Below are 19,564 nucleotides of genomic sequence, written 5' to 3'. Positions count from 1 at the left end.
TTTCATGTCATGTTTTCTAAGTTTTGAAGAAAGAGAGCTGTGCAAGTGTAACTGGTTTTAGTGACAGTAGTTCGTTTGGGGTGGTGGTGGTTGTTGTGTGTGTGTGGTGGGGGGGTTCTTTGTGTAGTTTTTCTGTACTGAAAGTGAGAGTTAATTAACTCAGTTGGAGTTGTTGAGTGAATCTGAACTGGAAGTGGAACAATTCTGGTTATCGGTTCAAAACGTTTGACTAAAGCTTGATATTTTGCAAGGGGTCGGGTAGATCCTGCAGCGCAGTTTGATGTTGCAGCCTCTCCTTTCCCTCTTCCCATCGCGACTCGTCCTGACGAGCGTTTCCTTCTCTGCGATACTGAGCTGTGCTCATGTTCACTGTGGAGACTTTGGCACCTACCTAAGGTGAGGTTTGGGGGTTTTCTGTGCATTTCCCTGTCTCAAATGTCCAGAGGGCCCCATCGATTTGGATTATAATTCAGAGTGAACTGTGCAGCGTTGCTAGAACCCCAGTGCCAGTCAGAAGCCATCCTTTTTTTCCTTACCTTTTAATTCAGTGACTCTCAGTTGGGCAGCACTGGACTTTGGCCTTTTCTACCCTGACTGTGCATGTACACCAGAGTATGTTTTGGGATGAAATCTGAGGTTATTTCTCAATTCCTTGTGATGGAGACTGCCTTGGGCTAGTGCTGGCATTACAAAGGAGCTTTGTGGCAACTGGGTCCTATGTAGTAGTTTCTGCCTAAAGGTGAAGTTCTTCATCTGGGAAACTGGAAAATCCACTTTGCTTTTGTTTTGGGGCAGTCAGGCTAAAGTCCCCAAGTCCCCATTCCTGGCAGCAGAATTCCAGCACTGGAGCAGAATTTGGCCGTCCTGGAGATGGTGCTTGATGTTTCCGTAGACCTACAGTTGTTTGCTTGCACAAGTCTGAGTCTCCTTTGTACGTCGCTGAGAACTGAGAGGAAACAATTGCCGCTCCTTCAGGCCTGTAGGCAAGTAAAAATAACCCCCAAATTTACTTTTATCTTGGTATTTGGGCTGACCATGTCGGTTGGGATGCTGCGTCTTCTGTCTGTTTTTACAGGACAGTGTGCACTTGCAGCTCTCTAAATAAAACATCTGTAGGGGGATCGGGCTGATGGTGTTTGCCCAGAGATGGATGATCCTCTTTCCTGGCGGGCTGAGGTCTATTAAATCAACTCTGCATAATTCATGAGCCAACGGAATAGCTGAAAAAGAAAGATGGGCCCATCAACCTTAGAAAGAAGCCGTGGAGCTGTGCTGGATGGAAGCTGTCGTCCCTCTGTCAACTTAAACTGTCTGTCAAGCGCCTTCCTGCTTTTAAGTGTGCGCAGTTTAATATTGATTGTTTGGGAGAATAAACCGTGGCTGTTGCAACTTTCTTAATGGAGCCACTTCTCCAGATCCTGCCGGCTGTTTGATAAAGGTTGGTGCTTCGTGGCTGCCGAGGAGGAGTTTTCTCTCCTACTCAGCATTTTGCATGAACAGCCTGAAAACGGAGCGTGGTGCTTCGCTTGGCGTTGGTGTTCGCACGGCTGCAGGCCGTAAATGAAATCCACTTATTCGTGGCTCTGGATCTCTCTTTTATACCAATATAACACTTGACTAAAAATTAAGTACGGTGAAGAAAAGGAGAAATACAGCCTGTGACTTTTGTAATTCTATTTTGTGTTTCTTAACGTAAATTGAGGCACCTCCAGTACCTGGCACATCTCAGGTATGAAGGTTCAGACATGAAATGCCTTAGAAGGCTTTCCCATTTAATATTTGACTGTGTCGCCTTTAGCGCAGTGGGCAAAAGCTGATTTGATTGTTAATCTCTAGGAAATGAGGGCAGCAAAAAGATTTGTGATGGGGAGTGATATAACAGTGTCCTTTGTGTGTGGGTGTGAGGGCACATAAGAGGGGAGGGGAAAGAAGGAAGATGATGTTGGATATGCTTTTGTGGAGCTTGGCAGGAAAGAATCACATCTTCTGTCCATAACAGGTGGTTTTCTTTAAGTAAGATTTTTTTCAGAATATCTTAATGAAGTCTCTCATCTTATTTTAGTTTTGCTGAGGAGAATGATAGTGAGCTTTAAGGAGCCAGGCAAATCTCAGTTAGGTTTGAATAGAAGGGTGCTTCTAAACTTATTTCAGAACACTGACCAGTGACTTTCTGTTGCAGCAATTCGCCTTTTTATATTTGCATTGTATTTTCAATAGGATGCAAGAGAGATACTGAAAGCAACTTCAGTGCAAGCAGGTCTGTAAAATGCAGAGACCACGCGGTGTGGTAGCATAGGCCCCTCTCCTGCAAAGTGTTTGGTGTGGATAAAACCCGTGCCCAAAAGAGCATGAATTGCTATCAGTAAGAAAAGTCGTTGTACACAAATGCAGAGTATGAGCAGTCATCGCTGAAGCCCTGACTTTAATCATCGCGGTGCTTGGATTCAGGCTGGAACAACTGGTTAGGAGTCAGGTACTAAACTTCTGTTTCTGAGAACGTGATCTCACATTTGCAAATGCTGCTTCAAATGACAAAATCCAGATGTGGGTTTTGTTGCTTGAGCAGAAGGAACACCAGAATATGAGCTTTGCAGTCTGACCTGCAAGGCAACGTGGATATTTTGAATGGTGTTGAATAGGGTTTCCCCTATTGCTGTGGCGCCTCCCTCCCGTGGATGCTCCTTTGATCCGCTTTGTGAGAGAATGAAATCGGAACCTAGAACCAGAGTTTAGCAACCTGATTTTATGGCTCTTAAATGAGAACAACTTGGAGTTAAAAGGCAGAATTTGCTTCTGAATGAGCAGCTGTCAGGGCTGATCCGTCCTGTGGCTTTTAGGTGGCAAAAGCCCAAAAGGTTGGGATTTCAGTGGGTCTGTCTCGCAGGCAGGGCAAAACGATGAACTTTTAACAAGCGTATAAAGAGCCTGGAGCAGATTGTGATACTGAGGAAGGCGTTGGACACAGCCATCGGGTTAGAAATCCCCAAATGTAGCCATCTAAATTACAGGGACCGATGGAAGGCAAACCCCTCGGAGTGTCTCGTAGCTGCGCTTGGTGACAACCATTATTCAGCAGCTGACACGTTAGGAGCTAAACCCATTCATTATTTTGTCCTTTACCCCCCGTGGGGAGAGCTGCTCTGAAAATCAATTCCCTTTGTTGCTACATCAAGATCCATAACTCTCCCTGTGTTGATATTTTGTCCCCGAGCAACTGATGGCAGAATAAAGGGAGCTCTGTTCCTTGAAGCGATGTAGAGTTAATATCAGCCTGCTGAGATGGGGTTTTAATCTCCTTGCTACATTTTAAATGAATCAGATGTTTTCCAAAATGATTTGCTGGGTTTGAATTGGTCTTCCTCCTGTCTTTCCATTTTCCTTTTGCCACACAGGCCAATCAAGTCATTTTATAGTATCTGATAGTACTGTAGCGCTTTTACCAGTTTGTGCTGTTGATTTTTATAGATTTTTATTCCCCTTTATCATGGGAAAATATTTAGAAAGGAAGTTCTGGGTGTACATTAGTCTAATAACAGTTCAGAGGTTAATTGAACAATTCTAATATTAGAGTCTAATATTAGATCTCAGATTTTATTTTAGTAACAGGCCAGAATCCTAAAAATATAGATACACTCTAATAAATACACTGAAGCAGAATAAAATAGTTTTCACTTGAGTCACTGAGAAGAACCTGGGCTTGAAATCCATTCAACTGTGGAAAAGGAGAATTCTGAATTGTGACCAGCCACCTCTATATTTACCCAAGGAAGGGTCAGGTAGATCATTTTCAAAGAGAAAATCAACCCCACATGAATTGTAAATGGGATTAACCAGGGATTAAATGTTCTCCCCAGCCCTGGGCACTGGGCTATTTTTTGGATGCTTTGTAGGTAGGTTTTTTCCTGGGGTTTGAAGCAAGGAATTCTACCTTGGATTAACTGTGACCTTTGGCAAAATGCTTCGACTTTTGTTTCTTTCCATTTATCTACTGTGAGATTGGTCTAAAATTCAACGACAGTATTTGGATGCTGCGGGCTTTCAGTTAACAAAACATTTGGAGACATTAAATGACAAATGTTGTATAAATGGATATATTGCAATGCACTGCTTGGTCTGTTTGAGTGCTGCTGAAGATAGGGCTGAAAGCTGCGGGCTAAATGTATGGGGGACATTTTATAGGGAGAAATCCGAGTGTACCCTGTGGCCAGGTCTGTCTGTTGGGCCTTTAACATGCTCAATGTTTTATATCAGGGCCATTTCTGTAAAATAAACCAGGTGTCTGGATGTTTCAAAGCTTGCAAGTCTTGTTTGTTTGTTTTTTTAGGTGAGTTCCACTTCTGTCCTGTATAATTATGAGTATCAGTAGCAAAAATGTCTCGTAAGGTCATGGCGAGTCATTGAGAGGGAGGAAATGAAGTTCTCTCTGCTTTTATTACATTCTCTGTTTCAGAGGCCAAGTTACTGACCCGAGATTAAAACAGCTGATGAAAAAGGTTTATCAGCGATAACCACACAAGTGCTCGGTGTCCCTTTGTAAGTAATAGCCAAGTTTTATTAGATTTGGCTATTGTAGAGAAATTAGGTAATAGAAATCAGGGAGTGTGTAAGGTAAATGTGTTTTAAAGCCGGGGTTGTATCCTGTTCTTTAACTCTGCGGTGATCAGGATGTTCTTCTTTGCCACTCAAATTTCCCACGCTTTTACCACACAGAAACCTGCACTTTGGACAGATGACAACAACACGGTATTTTGCATCTTACCTGGGTAGTTTCTTTGGTTTAATTGCATTTCGAAACGTTCTCAAGTGGTGTGTGTTATTGTTGTCCAGCTAAATCCCATGTCGGGATCTAGCCCAAGAACCGAGAGTCTTGTCCTTTTCATGCAGATGCAAAGCCAAGGGTGTCACTTCTAATGAAAAATAATTCCACGTGCTGATTTGACGGGCAGTAAAGCTCACTTTATCTGGTATTGACTTGGGTTAGGAAGTGCTCCTGATAAGCGATCTCAAAATGGGACTGTTAGATAATGAATAATTTAGAGATTACACAGAAGTAGGTAAGTGGCTTCTTGTCCTGCATCTCGCTCTCCCTGGGCGGCTCCTGCTCACAGAGATGAACTGATGGGGATCCCTCTGGCTCCTGCAGATATTTGATGGGATCCTGCAAGTGTTTTAATGGCTTGAGCGCTCTGAAGAGCAGGGACTGCCCCGAGGAATCGATTCTGTGCACTTGCAGAGCTGATCGTTTCTGAATTCCTGATACATTTCCTTCAATCAATATGAATCCATTCTTTGAGGCAGCTTCAAAGCTGCCTTTGAACTCGCAAGAGTGAAGCTGCCTGAGAAACCCAGATAAAAAACAAACCCCTTGAGTTAAATTAATTAATACTTTTAAGTGTGTCAAAAAGAAAAGACGTTAGTGGAAATGTCATGTTGGGGAGGAAGCAAATGCGATTCGCTGTATCTGTACGTACCAATTCGTTTCCATTTGGCCACATGCAAGCCAGATTTTTGTAGCCCATCTGAACCTACAACCTCGTGGGAAGGAAATGGTTTCTAAATAACAAAGATTAGTTGGTAATTACATAATCGTTCTATGTGAGACACTGATATGTTCATTTCTCTGCGATAAACGGGCAGTAGTGCTGTGTGTATTTGTTGGGGTCTGAGAGCTGTTAGTTTTGAATAGTAAAATTAAAAAAAAACCTTATCAGTTGGGGGTAATAAAGTTGTATAATATACTTCACTTCATCCTCTCCCCCACAGAAGAACAGCCCGGTAAGCCCCGCACCACCAAGAACTGGTAATATTGCTGTTTGAATGTGCCGGGCCAGCTCTGCCCTCTTGTGTGTGCACGTTCGTGTCCGTGGTTCCAGGAGCGCGGAATCCTTTGCAGACAGCAGGTGTGGTTTGTGTCAAGACCAATAGCACTGTCAAATTGTAGTGCTAACTTTTAAATCAGAATATGCATTGTTTCAGTGCTAGCTTGATGTTTTTTGGTAGTTGTCAACCTGCTTCATTTCTTCTCTGTAAAGAGGGAAACGTGTATCTGCTTCTCTCGCCTGCTGCAAACTTAATTAGGCAATGAAAAGTGCCGTTGAAGTGCCACCTCTTGTAGGAACCAAGTACAACCTGAGTGTCTTGTGGTAATTTGATAATTAAGAACTATATTACGCTGGGTTAGGACCAGGAGGAGGGTGAAGTTTGATAGCCCAGCTTTAGCGGATCTAACTGTAGGGTTGCAACATATCATTTTAGGATCACATTTAAATCGGTTAATTTATGTTTCGAAGTTCCTTTGAAAGTCCTTGATGCTAGGCAAGATTCTTTTGTGTTTTAAAGCCTTCAGCTTCACGTTTGTCTGTTGGTGTGCTGCTTCCAGATAAAATGGCATCTCCTACAGTGAGCTTTAAAATCGTTTTATAAAAAGAGTAAGTAACGAATTGAGGAAGGTTGGGATTCATCTTTTTGAATGGAGATGTCTCTGCTGTAGAAGTCGGAGCAGATCGCCTGTGCTCCTTACGGCGTCCCACTCAGGAATGTCAGAACTAACGTTGTCTGTGCAGCTTGAATTCCAGCCTTTGAGTCTTTAAAGTTGTAATTGCATATTGGCGTTAGCCCTGCTCTCCGGCATCCCCCATTGCGCAGGAATGATGAGACAGCTTGGGGAGAGCTTTTCCGATGAACTATATCTCCATTACGTGGTGTATAGCCAGATGTCGTGCTTATCTTCAGCTACCAAATCCCATAAATAAATCCCCTGGTACTGCAAGGTTCTTCTGTGTCATACTCAAACTGTGTATTATGTGTTAAAGTCTCTTAAGAGACAATACTTGCTCCTCAAGACGATGTTGTGGGTTCCCTGCTGCTTGAGGTCTTGCTTTTTCAGAGTAACCGTGTGCTCATGTAATTAGGGACTCTCTCGTTAAGACATTCATGCAGTAGGGAAGAGTGAAGGCTCCACAGGCAAATACTCATCCCAGGACAGACGTTCAATGCGGAAAAATTCATCCTGAGGCAACAAGTCTGGGAGAAGTTTGCACGTTCAAAAAATAGCGTCTCGGAGTAGGAAATGTTGAACCATTTGCAAGATCAGCTTCTCTATTTTATATATATGTGTATTATTCTAATATAATAATTTTCTTTGTCAGTGGATGAAATTAGGACAGGTTCTAGGTCTTTCCACTCCATAGTGAGGGGGAAGTTTTCCAAGATACTCAGGCTGGATTGTGGTGTTCTCCTTGTTGCAATTTATTTTGCTTTTTAAGAGGAAAGCTTTTCTTTACTAATGCCTTATAATGATTTTAGTTTCAATTTCTCTGTAAAATACCTCTCACTGTAGACAGAAAAAGACTAAGCATAAGAATTTAAGCCAAAGGAAGGATTAGACTGAAAATCCCCAGACTACCACGCTCCTGATACTGGAATTAATGCGAAGCTGGTTCCGCGGGTTATTTTGGGAATGTCTGCAGCTGCTGTCGCTTCGTTTGTGGGGGGAATATCTTCCATCCCTGCTTTGCGGTGGGAGGAGACACTCAATAGTCACCAGTTAATGTCTTGGACCTCCTGTGCTATTTATAAGCCATTTATTTCATTTTATAAGTAATTTTCTTCACCCTCTGCGACAGTGTACTCTCCCTCCTGTATTTAGGAACAGCACTGGCTCCTTTTTGCCTGCAAGAGCATGAGCATCAAGCAGGACAAAAAATAATGATTTAAATGGAGAAGATAAGCTGCGATCTTTGAACACAAGCCCTATGGGGAGAGGCTGAGGGAGCTGGGGTTGTTTAGTCTGGAGAAGAGGAGGCTTAGAGCTGAGCTCAGCACTCTCTAGAACTACCTGAAGGGCAGTTCTAGCCAGGTGGGGATTGGGCTCTTCTCCCAGGCATCAGCAATAGGACAAGGGGCCATGGGCTTCAACTCTGCCAGGGGAAACTGAGGCTGGAGATGAGAAAGCAATTCTGTGCAGAGAGAGTGGTCAGGATTGGAATGGCTGCCCAGGGAGGTGCTGGACTCACCGGCCCTGGAGGTTTTTAAACCGAGATTGGACACGGCACTTAGTGCCATGATCTAGTCAATGGACTGGAGTTGGACCAAGGGTTGGACTGGATCATCTCTGAGGGCTTTTCCAACCCAGTCCATTCTGTGATTCTGTGGTGCTGTGCCAGGGGTTTGGATCCTTGAATATCGCCATGTGTAGCGTCTGCATCCTCAGGGGCTTGTGAATTGTTGTTCAAATTAGCCTTTTTTTTTCTAGATTAGCTTGCGTTTCAAAGGAAAACTGGCAAAGGAGCTTTCAGATCCTTGATTTTCTTCTGCTCAGGGTGCATGTCACTACTCAGCTATGATGGTCCAAATTGGCTCGTGTAGAAGAAACAGTTGGGTTTTTTTGAATTTAAATATTATACATTTTCAATTTCCTTTTTAAAGTGTGCGTTCCGAAATTTCACCCCAATGTCATTTGCTTGAATCAAACTTTAGGCTAGAATCCAGCCATATTAGTCTTGAATCAGATTTTTTTGTGGCGTGATGATCAGGCTGATGTACTTGTGCTAATGTATATAATTCACCCCTCTCTTATGGAACAGAGTCAGGATTGCCAGGTGGGATTTTGCTGCCTCCTGCTAACAGAGGTGTCCCAGTAACCAACTGGTTCTGCCACTGGGAACCTCGCTGCGGTGCTGGGAGTCCAGGGCGCTCACAAATCTGTATTTATTAACACATCTGCCCGCTTTAACTTCAGGTTCAACTCGAGCGGCACGGACTAGAAGACATTTATATTGAATAATCAGTGTAGGGGTTTGTCTTGTAAAGAAAAGCAGTTTTATTTGGAGTGACTCAGAACTTTAAATGTCTTAAATCAGAAAATACACTGAAGTCTGAGATAGCAGCTCTTCAAGATGTAAACTAACAACAGAAAATGCCCTTTATTTCTTCGCCCTAGTGCATAAATCGGCTTTAAGATACAATTTTCAGATCTCTCTCCAGTTTTGGCTAATTTTCCTGCAGGGGGAGGTGTAGAGTCAGAAATGTTGCTTTTTTGTTCAAATCCGCTGCTGTTTTTCAACCTCCTTCCAGTTTTCTCTGCTTATTGTGAAGGTTTTAATACACGCTTGTCACATCACGGCGATGAATTATGGCTTTCTTGCCAGCCCCGCAATTGTATATGATGAGTTTTATTAACCCCAGCTGACTGTAAATAACGAGGAGCCGCACGGGTTTATTGTTTGATTTAAAGGTGTTTCAGCGGCAATTTGCAAAAGGGAAACCGGGGCAGGGGGTTGAACAGGGAGAACGGTGCCAGCAAAGGGTGCTCTGCTTTTTCCTGTTGTTTATATGCATTTTGCAGGTAATTGTGTACACAGACACCTGTATACTCACATATATACATAATGTATACTCATGCAAAGAATGAAATACAGCATAAGCAACCTCTTCTGGGTGGTGATGTATTTATGACGTATTTCTATTGCTACAGTCTCAGTAAAAGCCTTTGAGTGTCTGAGTAAGGAAGACAATTTCTCATTAAATTTGTGTGTGCACCAAGAATTTGTAGGATGCTCCTCTGGTATTTTTAAATCTAAAGCCCCTGATATTAGAGCTTAAAAAGGCTTTCAAACCTCATTTTAGAAAATACGATTCCCTGGCCATAGTGTGTTGGTTTAGAGTATCTATTTGCATGTGTGCCTTGTTATTTTAATATTATTTTTAGAAGATACTCATCGTCTCTCTTTCTCTGGATTTACAAATGGTAGTGTAATTCCTCGCGCTGGCAACTTGTGAAGCTCCAGGCAAAAAGGAGATATGCACAGCTGGTTTCATCCTCACCTTTCTCCCTGAGGAGTGTTGCTTTAACGTGGTTGTGAGAGCACCCAGCTTCATTTGGGACTGTAACCGCAGCCAAGCTCCGTTAGAGACCTTCCCCAAGCTCTGTGAGTGGGAATCACTGCCCAGTTCTTTGGTGCAGCTCTCTTAGTAGCAAAATCTTACAATAAGAGACTTGAGTCGTTGCCTCTGCGTTTGTGAATTTTTAAAATACCTGTGTGCTGGAATGCTGTTATACAACATGCAGTTTTTAATTAGCATTTGGAAAGGGACAGTTGAGTCAGGATCCAAATTAAGCCTTTTGGGCAATCTTACCCATGTACGTGGCACCTACCTCTGTGGATCCAGACTATGGCTCGTGAGGCTACTGCAGAATAAAAAATACCCTAATTTAATTGCTTTTCTGTCCTCTCCTCGCACTGTATGTTATGTGTGGTTTAGGTTATCAAGGATTTTAGTCTGATAACAGGTTCTTTGTGTCTTTTGGCTTCTCTGCTTCTCCTCCCAGCCCTTGCTCAGTTTGCTGCAGGTTGGGTGGCAAAGCTGGAGGGACAGGGAGTGACCTGTGGCTCAGACTCCTCCCAAGAAGCCAGGCTGGAAGAAGGGCTGGGCTCTGATCTGGGGGGTTTTGTGGTGTGATGGGACTAAACTGAGCTCCCTCTCTACCTCAGAGCTGCTCGATGCTTTTCCCAGGACGGGTACAAGGGTGCTCGGGGGAGCTGATGCTTTACACGCTGCAGAAAATGAGGTGAAAAGCGTGATGGCCACAGTTGTGCATTTATGTTGAAATCCACTTTCCTCTGGCTGTGCCCACAACCCAAGTGGTCTCTTTGCACCCGGCAATTGCTTTAAGAGGGCGACTGGTGCTTTAGCAATCGTTTCCCCCATGAAATCTGGTTGGAACCTTCTGGGGCTTTTTTCCCCTCCTCTCTCTTTACAGCAATTTAAAAATCCTTTTAATAAACGGAAAGCCCACTGTTTGATAGTTCATATCTCAGCTATAATTACCCAATATGAAGATGCAAGCACAAAATAATTTCCTAGGGGGGTTTACACAAAAGGGAATAACTCTGATTATTTTCCTTTTTCAGTCCTTTGAGAAAATCTATAAGAGGATGAATAAAGCAAAGAGTGATGATAGCGCAGCACAGGTACAAACCTGATGATGTGACCGGGATTCTGTCGGGGTTTCCGCTCCGGTGGCTTCCTTAAAGGAGCCTTGTCAGAAAGAAAAATCACATTGCTGGAAGTGGGTTGTGCAATCAATCACCGGCCACCGAGAAATGGGGGATCGGATGGGTTCCCGTTGGAATTCAGTCAAAACACACTTCAAAGAAACTGGCACATCTCTTGGCTGAGGTATTTAATCATATATTCGGTGCCTGGCTCCCTGTTGCAGTTGCTTAATGAGAGTGGACTTTTGTAATCCTCGAAAAGAGCGGCCAGAAGATAATTATGCGAGTTATAAACTCTTTTCACTGGAGATAGTAAATTTTTGGTTAATTGTGTTTTCTTGGACTGGCCTTTGAGCAGATAGATTTCCAGAAAATAATGGCTTTATGTTAGTTTGTTTTCACTGCCAGAATGGTATAAACGACTGTTTTCGAACCTGTAGTCCCTGCAGTGCCTGGATTATTTGCGAGGGCTCTGCGAAAGGTGACAGAGGAAAGTGTGGCTTCATATGCTCCCCATCAGTTACATGTGAGAAACTTCCGACGGTCCATCTATTGAAGAAGGTGGAAAATTGCAGTGTGGGCAGCCTGAGGAGCTTGATGAACGTGCTCAGCTCCTCCTGGCGAGGCCAAATTCAGCGGCTTTTCCCCGTGCAGAAACCTTCTGGGCGACTGTTAGCGGCAGAGTGTGTTCCCAGCTCTAATTAGCGTGAGCTTGCGAAGCATTAGATCCATATGGAGACTCCGCCGGTTTATTCCCTTTCTCAGTGTCCCAAATAGCCAGGGCTTTGAATTTCCCTGTTCTTCAGGTCGCCCTTTGCCCTGGGACAAACCTGATCAGCAGGCTGGGGGAGCCAACCCAATGGGGATCAGTGCAGTAGGTATCTCACCACTTTGGTGGAAAAATAGCAATGCAGATTTAAGACTGTTATAGCTCCGGAGAGGTGTACAAATTACTTCTTTCTGCCAGGTAATAATCCTTTACTTCCCACAGCCCTTTTTGGGGAGATCAGACATGTTCCTGTGTCAAACATTCCTTTTCTCTCAATTTCTATGTCCTTCCTCTCTTCTCAGTCCCCTGCAGGACCCACCCCAGATGTGGTTTATGGTGTTTATGTTGGATTTCTTCAGAGAAGGGGTAAAACTGTTCGCATTTACTTCCTGGAACGGACCCAGGGAGCGCATCAACTTGCTTCTATGTATGTTTTTAACATTTAATGGTGCTCTCTATTTTTTTGACCTCCCCGTAAGGTGTGCATTACAGGTGGGGTACGTCTGGAGAGTCTTCTGCTTAATCCCTATTTAAAAGAGCTTTCACTGTACATAATGATGCAGGATTTTGTAATTTTAAGCACAAAATGGCAAAGTATACTTTAGTTTTGATTGTAACTGAAATCTTTATGGTTAAATAGAGTGGTTTTTTCAATCAATTTGTAGTTATTTAGGCAGCCTCTTAATTCTCCCCTTCATGATTTCACTGTGAGAGGACAAAGAGAAAACATGAATTCATCAGAAATCAATTAATCTAATCAGAGAACACATATTAAAATGCCTTAGAAAGATGCAGATACTACACAGCAGAGCAGAATTTGAGGACATTTGGATTCCTAACCCAGCTTGTTTGGATTACTTTTTTGTTTGGACTGTGATTTTTCTATTTGTTTTTAGGATAGTTCAACCTTCTTTATAAGACATTTGACCTTAAATTGCTGGTGTGTGCACTTAAATCTCAGCTCCATCTTGGTGTCAATGTGGTAGGTTATCCTACAACTTTAAGAAAAGGAAACCCAACCAAAACCAGAATGGCTTTACATTTTGTTTTTCAGCAGTGGGAGAAATGGTAGTTGTTTTGAAGTGCTCTCGGTGATAGCAGAGTTGGTGTGAACGGTGGGGGAGAGCCTGGAACGCTGGAGAGATGTGTTTGCTGCTCGCTGCAGGCACCGGCCTCGCGCCATTAAAGCTCTAAAAGATAATGACATGTGCACCGACAACATCTCCTGACATGATTCAGCCCTTCAGCTGCAGAGTTTCTTCTGTCTCCCATCTGATCGCAGCCGGTGCCGCTGGTGTGCAGAGGAAACCATGGAGCACTTCAAAGAATTCAAGTGAATTCGTCCAGCTGTGGGTGCTGGAGGCTCAGACCGTGTATGGTTCGGCAGTGGGGCCCGGTCTGTGTCACCCCCTCTCCCACCCCAGCCCTCGCTTTGCTTCTGCGCTTCTGGCACAATATTGACTTGCAAACAGAGAGGGGTTTTGGCCAGTTGCTATGGTTACCGCGCAGCTCCCCACAGCTGAACTGCAGAAACAAGCAATGCATTTCCAGCCTTAATGAAATGCACAGCAGCGTGTTCAACTTTTAAACCCAACGCGACCATTGCTAAGCAACATCCATTCGTGATTTGCCATAATTACTGCTGGAAGCTCCTTAGGATTGAAATGCCGGAGCACAAGTCTTTCTCCTCCACTGCATCACAATAATTTTTCCTGCCAGTAGCTTCACAGTATCTCTGACCTGTGATGTTTCATAGTCTCTTCACAGTTTCAAAGAACTAAGTTTGACCTCTTTAAATTATTCACACCTCCAGACCAGCAACATCTCCAAAATCTCCTTTTTTGTGTATCGCTTCTCATCCTTTCCTTCTCATCCACTCCCAGAAATTCATTTTAAAGACCTTTTATTCTTCTGCCCTGGTTCCAAAATGTGAATCCAACTCACTTCCCCCAGGCTGCTTCTTACATATTTTGGAAGAACCAATTTCATCAGACCAGCACTAATGTTGAATTAAAATGGGTGGATGCTTGGTGCCTAGTGCTGTTTGCTCCAATGCCTCAAGTCTTTCGAGGTGGTTTTCTGCTAAGGGGTTTTATTTAGTGTCTATTTTGAACAACGCGTTTTGTCCGTCAGTTTAAGAAGTAGAATGAAACTGGACGCTGGTTGTATGTCCACACTCCAGGCTTCGGGTCAAATGATTAATCGCACTGCCTGGTGCAATTGCAGTTCTTGAATTAGTTGTTTGGATCACTGTGCTGTGCCCAGTTTCTGTGCCGATCAGTCTGATTTCCTGTGTTGTGTTCGTGTTTTACGTGTAGCACCCGAGTTACCAATCCCAGAGAGGAAAAACTGGCTGATCTATCTGCTCTACGTTCACAGAGACTACGAGGAGTGTAAGGTAAGAGCTGCTTTTGAGACTTTGCATTGGGAAGTATTTTACTAGCATTATGAAACAATAGTTTTCATACCAGTTTTCAAACTACTGACTTCTTCTGGAATAAGAGGACCAGGAGAAAATACAAGTAAAATAACTTTAATGTTCTCAAATCCTTGGCTGCCTTCAGGATCCATGCGTGCTGCTCTCCAGAGCTATCCATGAGCAGGAAAATGGAAAAAATTGCAAAGCTTTCTTATTTCAAGTGATGGACAGGGTCTTCCAAGCTAATAACACCGTTCTGTAGTGCTGGTCTCTCGATGGTACTACAGAGATGCTATGAAAACCACTTTGGTTGAGTAAAACATTACTACCAAGTCTGAAAGAAAAAAGATCTTGGTTACCCTTTAGTTTACACATGCTACCTTGTACCCTTTAATTTCTCCTGGGTTTGGTGGGTAGCTTGCAAGTGGTTGTTTGCTTGGGATTGTAACAACAAGTGCACTAAGGAAATAGCAACTTTGCTATGAAATGTTGTGTTTTCCTGCTACAATGATCACAAGTTATTGAAGATGACGCACCAGTGGGCAGGAGGAGGGAAATAAGAGTTGCCTTTCTGTTTGTGTCCCGTGCAATGAAGATCTGAAAAGGCTTTTTCACTTCTGAAACATCAGGGTTGGTTGGGACTTGTCTGTGCGCAGAACTCCTGGGGGTGCTTAGCAAAGGGGCAGGCCAGGGGAAATTCATTTAGCTCCTAATTAATGCAGCCGGGGGGGTTGTATCACCAACAGAGCCATTTCCTCTCAGATCTTGGCTTGAATAGATACAAACACAAGTTGGACTTGCAATGTAAATAGAAAATAGTTTCAGTTTTTGGTTAATCTGACTGAATTTCTCAGGTCTCTGGTTGCGCACGTTTACTGTTTCAGCGATGGGATGTTGAGTCACAGAGTGCAAAAAAGATGTACAGCTCAGGAAAACAGAGAAAATAACCACGTGGATGATATCATGGCAACACTGACTCCTCCACGTCTTCATCAGTCACTGAAGCAAGCAAAAAATGGGGAAAAAATGGAGAGAAGACAGCTTATGCTTTTTTGCTTGGCCGGCCGGCTTTACAGAAGCTGTCAAAGCAAAAGGAGGCCCAGCCTTTCCTCAAGGCTCACAAAACGGCGTTTTTGCAGTACACTTGGGAGAGTTTGGCACCAGCCCATCGCAGGTTAAATGAGCTTCCATCCTGTTGCCCAGATGTGACAGATGTGTGCTCAGAGGCCTGGATTTGTCCCCCAAAAGACAGGAACCTCAGCATGCCGTGCTGCTGCTTCAGTCACCGAGGGGCGACAGGCGCATCCAAAAGGTGTTGGCAGTATCCCCAACAGCTTAAACTGCTGCTGAATCCTTGATTTCAGTATAGTTTGGGCATTCGTTAAAGTCCATTAATTTTCTTTTAAGACTCATCTGAGAAACAGGTGACCTGCGATGCGATTAATTTTGCCCTCAATCTCGCTAGATTCCCACGCGGTGCTTTGAGATGCCTCCTTTCTAACAGGATTTTAAAAGCTCCTGTATTTTTCAAAGAAAAACCTGTTTGTTTACCAACCGTAGCTCCCCAAAGTGAAGGCATGACATTGATTTTAACCCTTACAGTGCCACTCCTGCGTCTATTTTGGTGTTGCCAAGCTTTTGACAATTTTTTGAGGAATTATTAAAATTACCAGCTGCTTTTAATTACTAAAAATCACTTGTGCTGGTCGGTCTCCTGCCAGTAGGGCTGAATTCTGACGGCAAGTTAAATAAACTTGAGAGGGAAAGCTGGGATTATAGATCACATTTCTCAATTCAAGGCCTTTTGCTGTGGGATTTTTTAGGGCTTATCGAGTTAATCAGATCTCTCCAAAAGATAGCTCTCTATTGCCCTCTCTTGCTCTGAGAAACTGGTTTCATTTTTTATATATAGAATATTTTTAATATATATTTTTATATGGAGCAATATAGAGGAGGTGCTTGGTTACGTCCGAGTTGAATGTCTTATAATAATGTACTTTGTAAAGTGTAGAATATAGAGATATCAGCAGATAGAGATGAGTGGAAGAGCAGCCTGGACTTGTTCTCCTTTTCCCTTCCGCTCTTTAGTTTTCTTTTTATGGGTGAGGAGTCTCAATCCCCAAAATCTTTCTTTCCCCCCTTTGTTCTTCCACTTGTGAGCAAAAGAGGAGTCTCGGAGCAGAAATGATGCGCCTGGTTCGTAGCCACAGTGCTTATCCTCCCAAAGGTCACTCTTTTTTGACCGGTTTTATAACTTTGGGTCGTGTGTGACTACGGAATTTAGCCAAACTGCACCCGCACCCCAAACTGTCAGCGCTATGGATTCAACCAGCAAGAATTCACATTTCCATGTTTTTTTCACCGCGTCCTTTTCCCGGGTCCTCGTCACTTGTCCATTTGACTTTCATTGACGCAGCTGCAGTTGCTCCAGTTCAATTTATTTCTTCACAAAGGGCCCAGAGTAGATACATTAGAGTAGATACATCAGAGGATGCTTTCAGAGATTCCTTGTGGGATTTTCCCCAGGTAATACCTGATTATCTTTGGTAACAGGAATGAACAGAGCGATGAGCTTGTACCCTTCAGTGCACGCTTATAGTTGTCCCAGCTGCGGTCCAGCACCTTTATTACATGTGGAGTTGCGCTTTTGGTAACTGAATCTCTGTCATTAGCTTTGTTAAAATATTGACAGTTTACGACTTTTATAGCATTTTTACATGGTTTATTGCAGCGCCTCGCTACAAATTCTGTATTAATATTGACTTCTCCAAGCATAAATTCTGATTAAATGAGTTTTGTGCCCATCAACATGTTGCATGATGTTTTAATTCAAGTTATTTTAGGGCATTCTGCAATAACCACAGGAAGAGCACAGCTATATGTGGTACATGCAAAAAATTCTCCAAGTCAAGGTTGCACAAGTCATTTGATCAGTCAGAAATCCATTTTCTTTCACTGAGATTGGCTTTATTAAAATATTTGGAAGTTTATATTCTTCGGAAAGCTGCTGTGCTGTAATGGGGTAATAGTGAAGCTGATAAGGGTTGTATTTGGTGAGGGAGCCTGTGTTTGGGCTGTACTCTCTGCGCGTTGTCGTTTCAGGCCGTCATCAAAGAGCAGCTCCAGGAGTCGCAGGGGCTGTGCGAATACGCCATCTACGTTCAAGGTATGTCGCGCAGAAATCTCAATTTTGCTAAAGCAGCTCGCTTCTAATTTGACATACAGCGAACAATAAGAAGGGGAACGTATGCTAGAAACATATCAAGTTCATATGTACAAAATACTTGGCTTTCTTTTTCTACTTGCCCAGGTCTAGTTTTTGGGATTTTCACATGGATGGGCAGATTAGATTTTCTGTTTTCTCCGTGTCGATGAGTTTGTCATTGGACTGTGGGCTCTTGGCCTTCAACGTGTTGGCGTGTGCTTGGGTGGCGTGTCTGGTTGTATCACAGATGTGTGTTTTAGAGCTACCTGCCTCAGGGGATTATCTTACTGTCTGCTTTAAGGATGGCTTTCCTCTTCCTCTCCTGTCCCCTAAATAATGTCCCTAAAACTCCGCGTTGCCATTCAAAGTGCCGTGGTGGGGAAGAGCTGAGATTTGTTGGCCACAGATGTGCTGCAGCCCGCAGAAGTGGAGGAAATCCAGACTGTGTCTTAATGAGCAGTTTGCCAGGGTTTAAAGCAGCTTTTATTCTAAAGAACAGGAATTTTTCCAAGCAAGCACGAGTCCTTTGCATGCATTGTCATTCTGCCCTCAGACACAGCTTCTGCTCGAGGTTGTGGCGGGGGGGGAGAGAGCAGACGAGCGTTGTTATAATCTATCTGTGCTCCCCTTCTTTCCCTGCTGTCAGAGACACACGTTTTTCCTGCGGATAATGGACTAATTTGCCTGGTATATGTTGTCTTACAGCTTTGATATTTCGCTTGGAGGGGAAAATTCAAGAATCTCTTGAACTTTTTCAGACATGTTCCATTATGAACCCTCGAAGTGCCGACAACCTCAAGCAGGTGGCACGATCGCTGTGAGTGCTGTTTTATTGTCTCTCTTTGATGTGCCATCCAGGACCTTCCGTGTTTTGTTTTCCTCCCAGGCACCAAGCAAAACCCCAGGCTGCTTAATTCCAAACGTGCTTCCTCCTTATCAACACTTGAGTTGGCTTCCAGAAGCGTGGGCTACCCGTAAAAGCAGAATCTGTTATCTGCTTGTTGTGTTCTTATTTTCTTTGTGCTTTAGGCAAGGGAGGTAAGGCACTGATTTCTAGCTCCAGAGCTCAGGGTGCTGACTTGAGCACTGTGTAAACTTGCCCCTTTCTGTCTCTGGATGTCTGGTTAGATCACTTATCTCTTTCCTTTGAGACAAAGGCAAGCTGCAGAGCCTGTGAATTCATTCCTTCCATCTCCAGTAACGTCAGAGAGGGCCTTACTGTCTCGCAGGATTGACAACCTCGTCTCTGAAAGGGAGCGCTGCTCAGATTGTAATATTGCAGGGATTGTAATATCGTGGAGATTGTAAACCCGGGCCCTCTCGCGCAGGTCTCTAGAGAACTAGCAAATAGCATCGTTTCTCACTGGCAAAGGTGCTGTTGCACAGCAGGGTTTGAGAGCGAGAAACAAATAACAATTGAAATGCTTTCGCAGGTTTCTTTTGGGGAAACACAAGGCAGCCATTGAAGTGTACAATGAAGCAGCTAAACTCAACGAGAAGGACTGGGTGAGTGTTGCAGTGAGCTGGAGGTGATTGCAGCATGCAGATGCTTCTGCATGTATCAACACAGCCCTGTAGAGACATGAAGGAAAATATGGGAAGTAGCTCCCTGTTTGGAAACCCTCAGTTATCATTAAAACTTGCTTGAGTAATTGGGAAACGCTTTGTAATGCAAAACACCATTGACAAAGGTTACCCTCAAACTACGCGAGAGGGTAGTTCTTACCTCCCAAGCATTACCTGTTTTGGCAAAATGTTGGCTGGTAGCTCCAGGAGCAAGAATTAAACGAGTTCTTCTGAATAAGAAGAGAAAAAGTGAAGGAAGAGCGTTGCACAGGGAAACGTGGCGGTGGGTGAGAGGAGGGAGGACGTGCCTCGCGGTGAGTTGTGGGCAGCCTTCTGCAGGTGACGCTTTTGCCTGCAGAAGTGTTGTTTCTAAGATAAGACTTGCTACGTGTGATCTCATTCCCTGAGACATCAGGCACTCGCTGACTTCAGCCATACTCTTGGCACTCAGTATGTCTAAAATTCAGGCTTGATGCAAGGATATATTTGGTATTATTCAACATATGGTGAGCCAGACAACTCAGAAACCTTTTATTCCATGGGTCTTCTTTCAGGTCTGCATTGCCTTCATGATTCATTACTGTTCTCCACAGCTGGAGAGACTGTGG

The 19,564-nt window shown here is 43.7% G+C and overlaps 1 protein-coding gene across 2 annotated transcripts in view; it reads left to right on the top strand.

The window, feature by feature from the left end:
- The window catches only part of BBS4 (Bardet-Biedl syndrome 4), a 38,345-nt gene that overhangs the window by 2,203 nt on the left and 16,578 nt on the right, over nt 1-19,564 (top strand). The window contains exons 1-5 of one of the 2 annotated variants that reach the window (XM_082060694.1): nt 10,949-10,973; nt 14,085-14,164; nt 17,288-17,351; nt 18,096-18,207; nt 18,824-18,896. In XM_082060694.1, the coding sequence (XP_081916820.1) occupies nt 18,161-18,207; nt 18,824-18,896 (120 nt within the window). In that variant the 5' untranslated portion in view covers nt 10,949-10,973; nt 14,085-14,164; nt 17,288-17,351; nt 18,096-18,160. Of the gene's footprint in view, nt 1-10,948; nt 10,974-14,084; nt 14,165-17,287; nt 17,352-18,095; nt 18,208-18,823; nt 18,897-19,564 lie in introns of those variants that run through there. The other variant, XM_082060693.1, reaches the window with a different exon arrangement.

This window comes from Streptopelia decaocto, assembly GCF_964273445.1.
Source record: "Streptopelia decaocto genome assembly, chromosome: 9".
In the NCBI taxonomy this organism is placed as follows: Eukaryota; Metazoa; Chordata; class Aves; order Columbiformes; family Columbidae; genus Streptopelia; species Streptopelia decaocto.
This window is presented reverse-complemented; position numbering and strand designations above follow the sequence as displayed.